Source organism: Hyperolius riggenbachi, chromosome 2, assembly GCF_040937935.1.
Source record: "Hyperolius riggenbachi isolate aHypRig1 chromosome 2, aHypRig1.pri, whole genome shotgun sequence".
Classification (NCBI taxonomy): domain Eukaryota; kingdom Metazoa; phylum Chordata; class Amphibia; order Anura; family Hyperoliidae; genus Hyperolius; species Hyperolius riggenbachi.
The window spans coordinates 331,694,942-331,703,627 of record NC_090647.1 but is presented as its reverse complement, the minus strand read 5'-3'; the positions used below and the strand labels follow the sequence as shown (position 1 = coordinate 331,703,627).

The 8,686-nt window shown below is 43.5% G+C and overlaps 1 protein-coding gene across 3 annotated transcripts in view; it reads right to left on the bottom strand.

Annotated features, from left to right (window-relative positions):
* Positions 1-4,052: 4,052 nt before the first annotated feature.
* LOC137544430 (tetraspanin-18-like) overlaps positions 4,053-8,686 on the bottom strand; it is a 71,602-nt gene continuing 66,968 nt past the window's right edge. For all 3 annotated transcript variants that reach the window (XM_068265506.1, XM_068265505.1, XM_068265507.1), the window contains one exon: positions 4,053-4,351. In XM_068265506.1, coding sequence (XP_068121607.1) covers positions 4,304-4,351 — 48 coding nt within the window. In that variant the 3' untranslated portion in view covers positions 4,053-4,303. The remainder of the gene's footprint in view (positions 4,352-8,686) is intronic.

The following is an 8,686-nucleotide window of genomic DNA, read 5'->3' as shown; positions in this document are numbered from 1 at the left end:
CTTGAGAGGTCATCCAATTAATTATCTGGTCCTGTTCTTTTGGATTTGTGAGGGTTGATTTCCTGGACAACATGGGCGGTATTGAGTTGGTTTTCTTCGGTGCTCCACTGTGGCCTGTACGTGAACCGTCAGGGAAAACACCTCTTCCCTTGCCCCTCCCTCTTTCACAGGATTACTTCTTCATTTTACTTATCCTTAAAGTACACGCTGACTGGCAGCAGTACAGTGGCAGTACAGAAATGCTATATAGTGGTGGGTGAGCGGTGTACTACTATTCCCAGCAGCGACACAGATCACAATGCTATACAGTGGTGGGTGAGCGGTGTACTACTGTTCTCAGCAGCGACACAGAGCACAATGCTATACAGTGGTGGGTGAGCGATGTACTACTATTCCCAGCAGCGACACAGAGCACAATGCTATACAGTGGTGGGTGAGCGGTGTACTACTGTTCCCAGCAGAGACACAGAGCACAATGCTATACAGTGGTGGGTGAGCGGTGTACTACTATTCCCAGCAGTGACACAGAGCACAATGCTATACAGTGGTGGGTGAGCGGTGTACTACTGTTCCCAGCAGCGACACAGAGCACAATGCTATACAGTGGTGGGTGAGCGGTGTACTACTATTCCCAGCAGCGACACAGAGCACAATGCTATACAGTGGTGGGTGAGCGGTGTACTACTGTTCCCAGCAGCGACACAGAGCACAATGCTATACAGTGGTGGGTGAGCGGTGTACTACTATTCCCAGCAGCGACACAGAGCACAATGCTATACAGTGGTGGGTGAGCGGTGTACTACTATTCCCAGCAGCGACACAGAGCACAATGCTATACAGTGGTGGGTGAGCGGTGTACTACTTTTCCCAGCAGCGACACAGAGCACAATGCTATACAGTGGTGGGTGAGCGGTGTACTACTATTCCCAGCAGCGACACAGAGCACAATGCTATACAGTGGTGGGTGAGCGGTGTACTACTATTCCCAGCAGCGACACAGAGCACAATGCTATACAGTGGTGGGTGAGCGGTGTACTACTATTCCCAGCAGCGACACAGAGCACAATGCTATACAGTGGTGGGTGAGCGGTGTACTACTGTTCCCAGCAGCGACACAGAGCACAATAGCTCTCAAAACTCTTCAACTTCCCACCTCCCTTGGAGGTATGGCTGTTTCTAACTTTAAAATATATTTCTGGGCAGCAGCAATGGTATCAATTAGGTGGTGTTTGCTCAAGACAGTAGAAATACAGCTACAACGCTGGAGGCAGCAATAGTAGGCTCCCTAGAGGGACTCTCTCTTTTACCATTCAGGGGACCTAAAGCATATACTGAACTGCCCACTCCTATGAGTCTTACTGTACTTTTAAACTTTGGGAAACTGCGAGAAAGAAATTCAAACAACCAGATACATATTCACCATTTACTCCCCTATGGTGTAATCCTTATCTACTACATTTCCAGAGCATCCCTGACCCCATCTTATGGGCAAGATTTGGAATTAAATGGCTTACACACGTTATTACAGATGGTAGACGATCCAGCTTTAATGACCTCAAACAAGAATTCTCATTAAATAACAAAATGTTCTTTAGGTACCTTCAAATAAAACATGCCGCTAATTCTCAATTTCCTAACCCTATCACCTTAAAATCAGACCCAATAGAAGCTTTACTACTACAAAAACATTTGGACTCCCCCCTCTCAGCCATATACTCAACCCTTATAGACATCGTATCTCCCAGAGTAGATAAGGCCTTTTGGGATTGGTGCGCGGATGTACCCGACCTCGAAGAGTCTGAGTGGAGAGATCTGTTAGAGGACACTGGATCATACCTCATCAATATTAAAGATAGGCTCATTCAACTGAAATGTATCTACAAAATTTATTACACCCCCATAAGATTGGCACGTATGTATCCTGACAGATCTGATTGCTGCCCCAGATGTGGACAAGCTTCTGCAAATTTCATCCATATGGTTTGGATGTGCCCCCACTTACAAAACTACTGGACTCAAATCAATACTTTTCTTCAAAAAATATTTGAGAGACCCATAGTCATTAGCCCTAAGACTCACCTACTGGGAATAGCGGGAGATATTGCCCCCAACAGGAGACTGTTGATATTATGGGACTTGCTGTGCTACTTTGCCAGGAAAACTATTATACTGCAATAACGGATTGGGTAAGAGTGGTAAACTTGGTCCTTCCATTCTACAAATTAACGTACATACAAAGGAAATGTCCTCTTAAATTTGATAGCATTTGGACCCCGTGGATCGAATACCTTAAAGAGCAAGGTGTTGACTATGATGTAAGCAATTAATTAAGTTCATTGGTATATACTGTTGATAATTGACCGGTAGAGAGGAACCGTGAGAGAGGAGGGTGGCTGGGGAGGGGGGAGGAGGGGATACCATGTTTATGTTTTATGCTCTATTTGTATGTTTTTATAAAAAACGATAAACATTATTTGTAAAAAAAAAAAATCTAGCTGCAAACAGCTTTAATAGAATAAGAATATTTCTTCCTGTGATACAATGACAGCCGCCATGTTGTTTGTAAACATTACACAGAGGCAGGCTTATCTGTACCTTGAGCCATCAGCCTAATCCCCTCTCCTCCTCCCTCCTCCCCTCTGCCTCTGAAATCAATGGCTAGTAACACCTCCCCCTCCTCCTGTCCAGACTGAGCTCCCATGAGCCCTTGCTACTGTCTGAAAGTGCCTTGGCTCTCTGAAAACTTGTGGGAGTGGCTTATTTAGTTTATAGGGAATTAGAGCATTAAAACAAAAACAAAAAAGTATTTGGCTTGAGGAATGCCCTATAAACAATAGGAAAGGAACACAATTATGCAATGAGTAAAAGTTCATCTCAGATCCACTTTAAGGTTTTTACTACCCGGTCTGTAGGTAATAATGAACCTGAATCTCATAAAAATTAGGGACCAGCGAGCTTGCCTAGGACTAAGACGTTTAGCTCCTTCAATATACTCTAAGTTCTTGTGATCAGTATATGGGCCAGTGTCTTTTTGATGGAGGGCTTTGCTTATTTCAGCAAGACAATTCCATGTAGTATGTTTTAAGGTAATAATTCACAGTTTCTGCATTTGCTGTGTTGTCTTTGTACTATTATTTGTTAAAGGAACACGATCGATTAACATTTTTTTTTCAATTGAGATAAGAATAGTTTGGGAAGTGTTGTTAAGTACTGGTGTATACTTTTAAATGTTTATCTTTTTGTTTACTGTTATAAAATTCCTTTCACACTTACTGAAGGCATCTGAGGCAAAATCTGACGGGACTACTCATTCATGAAGGGAGGGGGGGTTGCTTCACACTGCATCTGTTAACCCTGTGTGTGAGAGAAAGCTCTCAGGCTGTCTCTCTGAATGAGCTGTCTGCACTCAGCAGGAAGAGCAGAGGAAATGTAACTTGTTTGTAATTGTATGTGAAATCTGACACCCCTTTTCATATGCAGTCTGACATGCAAAGAACAGTGTAATATTGAAGTAACCCTTTCCAAATGAAACATTCCAACTGAACTGAAATCTACACACAATGAATTAAAGCTTTAGCCTCTGATATTTAATAGGAAAAGTAGGAAAATGTTTACACAGCTACTTAGACATTATTTGTACATTGTCATTTTAGAACACTTGGTTTGATAGTGTTCCTTTAAATATAGGGCTTACACGATTTTCTATTTTTATTTACATTTTATTCAGGGTCCTAGCTTTTTTGGAAACGGGGTTGTATACTCAGAGCCTAAAGAATAAACTGTTTTTAACCTTTATTTTGTCACCCTGGCATGGGCAGGGCAGGGCAGGGCATCATAATCCTATCTGGGTTAAGCTTTAAACCCTAGAGCAATAGAAAACACACTATAAAACAGCCACATATAGTATAACAAACATTTTCTTATGTCTATTATATATTTATCCTTATATAAAAATATCAGTTTATTCAAGAACATAAGGTGAACAATTTTTTGATTACCCATCACGTTTTCCCCAAAACTTGAGCAAAACTTTTTATTTATTGTGTGTATGTAACACAGTTCAAGACACCTACAAATGACAAATACACAAAGGGTATTGCATCCTCTAACTAACTATACACCATGAGAATAAAGTGGCAGACATGATGGCCTTTCAGAAGATGAATTATATTGATACATGTGGAAGCCTTCTCCCATATGAAAGAACCGTCCATATCAAGAGCATTGTGGAGGAAATGTCCAGAATATTTCTGTGGCTGGTCAAGCTCAGTGACTTTAATCTGTCTTCATCCAGTTTTTTCTTCTAATCAAAGTTGTAGTAAAGACAAAGTGCAAAGAACATGGCAAACATCTGTGAAGAGTAAATATTACACATTAGATGGCTTCACACTATAAATTATAAAGTTATTGTGTCCTTTCTTTTATTTTTTTTATTGCATTGCTCATCCGAATAAAGGTGGCCCATACAAGTTACAATTTTTCTGTTAGATTTTCCACAATTCAGTGAAAATGATTAGCTGTACAAAAAAAATCAAGAAGTTGTTTTCTTTTTTTATTTATTTGACTGAGAAATCTGGTTGAAATTTCCCATTTTTAAATTTTTTTGAGATTGGACATACTGGGAAATTAAGACCAACTTTACAAAGAGTTGTATGGTATCAGAATCAGAATCAACTTTATTCGCCAAGTACGGCAGGCGCCGCACCCGGAATTTTTTGTGGACACACGGCATAGCAACATCAGCATGGTACAGATAATAGCTACATAGACATGACAGCAATCTGACAGACAGTAACAGCAATTGGCATAGAGCATGTAATGCAAAAAATTGGCATAGCAATTGGCAAAAATAGCAACATCAACATGGTACAGATCTTAGCTCCAGAGACACCATGATGTCCATTAAACCGACAGCAGCAGCTCATAGTTCAGACGGGCAGGTCTATATTATGGAAAGCACATTGTATGGTGACATATGGTGCAGCGCGGCCAGCTGGAGACATGCGCATTTCTGCCATGGGAGGCCGAGGAGGATTAGGGGATGTCAGTTTGGGAGAGTGCATGCATTGAGTAGGACAACTGCCTGGGGAAAGAAGGAGTTTTTATGCCTGGTGGTTTTGGTGAGAATGGATCTATAGCGGCAACCTAAGGGAAGGGGGTCGAAGAAGCAACTGCCTGGGTGGAAGGGGTCTTGAGTGATCCTGTTTGCCCTGGATCTCATTCTAGAAGAATGAAGGATGTCCAGGGGTGGCAGGGGTGATCCGATGATCTTCTCAGCAGCACTGATTACCCTCTGGAGTTTGTGCTTGTCCCTTGCGTTAGCCCCGGAGTACCAGACGATAATGGAGGAGCAAAGGACAGACTCGATGGTGGCAGAGTAGAAGCTGATCATTAGCTCCTGCGACATCCTAAACTTCCTCAGCTGCCTGAGAAAGAACAGCCTCTGCTGGGCTTTCTCTTGAATTACGGAGGAGTTCTCATCCCACTTCAGGTTGTCCGTAATGGTGGTTCCAAGGAACCGAGCGCTGTGTATTCTGGAGACCTCAGTACCGTCGATGGAGACCGGACTGGGAAATGGGGCATTTCTTCTGAAGTCCACAATTAGTTCCACAGTTTTTGCCGTATTTAATACGAGTTTATTTTGCTTGCACCACCTGAGGATCCGCTCAATCTCCTTGCGATATTCATGCTCCCTGTTTTCGTCTATGAGGCCTAGTATAGTGGTGTCATCCGCAAACTTGATGACCTTGACAGAGTCAGCGGATGAGGTACAGCTGTTCGTGTACAGTGAGAAGAGAATTGGGGACAGCACACACCCTTGCGGGGCACCAGTGTTGGTAATTCTAGCACTGGAAGAGCAGCCGCCAATCCTGACTAGCTGCAACCTGTTAGTAAGGAAATCTTTGATCCGGGTGCACAGATTAGGGTCAACTCCGAGTCGTACCAGGTTTTCATACAGGATTGTCGGACAAATGGTATTAAAAGCGGAGCTGAAGTCCAGGAGCAGGATCCAGGCGTAGGAGTTGGGTTTATCCAGATGATCCCTGATGTGTGCTAGACTGATGTTAATAGCATCCTCTACGGACCGGTTGGCCCTGTATGCAAATTGCAGAGGATCCGTTTTGGTGTCGGTGTGTCCCTTCAGATAGGAGAGAACCAGTCTTTCGAAGGTTTTCATGATGATTGGAGTTAAGGCGACCGGTCTGAAGTTGTTTAGATCTGTGGCACCTGGCTTCTTGGGGACCGGTATGATATTAGCTTTCTTAAAGCAGGAAGGGACCTTGCACACTGTCAGAGATTTGCTGAAGATTGAAGTTAGGATTGGGGCTAGCTGGCTTGCACAGGTTTTCAGGCAGGTTGGGGATATGCCGTCCGGGCCTGGAGCCTTCCTGGTGTTGAGCCTCTGGAGTTGCAGTAGTACGTTGGCCTCCCGGACAGTTACCGGTGCGTGGAGGGCAGTGGCAGCTTGGGGAAATGTGGCAGGAGGCTCCCCGGGTGGTGATGAGATTACTAGGTCCTCGGGGGTTGGTGGGTATGTGATCGAACCTGCAGTAGAATTTGTTGTGCTCTCTTCGGCTAGCTCGATGCTAGGAAGTGTGTGTTGAGGAGGGGGCTTGAAATTAGTGGCTGCCCTGAGGCCTTTCCAGACATCCCGTATGTTGTTGGACTGAAGGTCCTTTCTTAGTTTGTTTGAGTAATCCCAATTTGAATTTCAGCTCTCGGTTCAAGGAGTTTCTGGCCTCCCTGAACTCCTCTGGGGTACCAGATTTGTGTGCTTCCTCTTTGGTTTTCCGTAGGTGGTGCAGCCTGCCATTAAACCAGGGCTTGTTGTTTGGGAAGACTTTGACGGTCGTCGTTGGGATGTATGTCTCCTCACAGAAGCGGATATAGGAGGTGACAATCTCCGTCCATTTATCTAGGCAGGGAGCTTCCAGGACCGGCCAGTCAGTGCTGTCAAAGCAAACTTGTAGTTGACCCTTAGCCTCCTCAGTCCACTTTTTAACAGTCCTGACCATCGGCTTGGAGGTTTGAAGGAGCCTTCTGTAGGTGGGGATCAGGTAAATTAGTCAATGGTCGGAGTTGCCTAGGGCAGCCCGGCGAGTAGCCTTGTACGCATCCTTGAGGACCATGTAGCAATGGTCCAGGGTGTTTTGGCTCCTGGTGGGGTAGGTGATGTGTTGTTTGTATCGAGGCAGCTCCTGGCGAAGGTTTGCCTTATTAAAATCTCCCAAGATGATGAAGAGAAAGTCCGGGAAGGAGGACTCCCACAGTGACCGCAGGGCATTCTTGGTGTCCGCATCCGGAGGGATGTAGACACCTGCTAGGACGTAGGAAGTGAACTCCCTTGGCGAGTACTGAGGCCTGCAGTTGATAACTAGAAGCTCAACGTCTGGAGTGCAGCTTTTGTGCAGGATGGTTGTGTTGGAGCACCAAGCGTTGTTGATGTAAAAGCAGATTCCACCGCCCTTACTTTTCCCTGAGAGAGAGGGGTCACGGTCTGCTCGGAAAAGACTGAAGCCTGGTAGGTTGAGGGAGTTGTCTGGGATGTTGTCATTTAGCCAGGTCTCAGTGAAGCAGAGAACCGGGGAGTTGCCTTCGAGCGAGGGTTTGCTCCCAAGTAGAAGAAGCAGCTCGTCTAGCTTGTTCGGAAGGGAGCGGACATTTGCTAAAAGGATGGCTGGGATGGGAGATCGTATGTATAGATTATCAAATTGTACTGAACCTGAATAAATTGTATGTATGTAACAATTCCATACATAGCAAATGTTATTTATTGTTGTATAAACAACAAAAAGGATGGATTTCTGAAAGAGTGTGTGTATACATATATTTAAAAAAAAAAGAAAATGGTATGTAATGTAAAAATAATATATATGAAAACGTGATTTTTTTTTGCATGCTCTCACTGTTCTTTGCTGCAGGTTAACCACTTGAGGACCTAGGGCTTTCTACCCCTTAAGGACCGGCCACTTTTTTTCCATTCAGACCACTGCAGCTTTCACGGTTTATTGCTCGCTCATACAACCTACCACCTAAATGAATTTTGGCTCCTTTTCTTGTCACTAATAAAGCTTTCTTTTGGTGCTATTTGATTGCTCCTGCGATTTTTACTTTTTATTATATTCATCAAAAAAGACATGATTTTTGGCAAAAAAATGATTTTTTTAACTTTCTGTGCTGACATTTTTCAAATAAAGTAAAATTTCTGTATACATGCAGCGCGAAAAATGTGGACAAACATGTTTTTGATAAAAAAAAAACCCATTCAGTGTATATTTATTGGTTTGGGTAAAAGTTATAGCGTTTACAAACTATGGTGCAAAAAGTGAATTTTCTCATTTTCAAGCATCTATGACTTTTCTGACCCCCTGTCATGTTTCATGAGGGGCTAGAATTCCAGGATAGTATAAATACCCCCCAAATTACCCCATTTTGGAAAGAAGACATCCCAAAGTATTCACTGAGAGGCATAGTGAGTTCATAGAAGATATTATTTTTTGTCACAAGTAAGCGGAAAATGACACTTTGTGAGAAAAAAAAAAAAAAGGTTTCCATTTCTTCTAACTTGCGACAAAAAAAAAATGAAATCTGCCACGGACTCACCATGCCCCTCTCTGAATACCTTGAAGGGTCTACTTTACAAAATGGGGTCATTTGTGGGGTGTGTTTACTGTCCTGACATTTT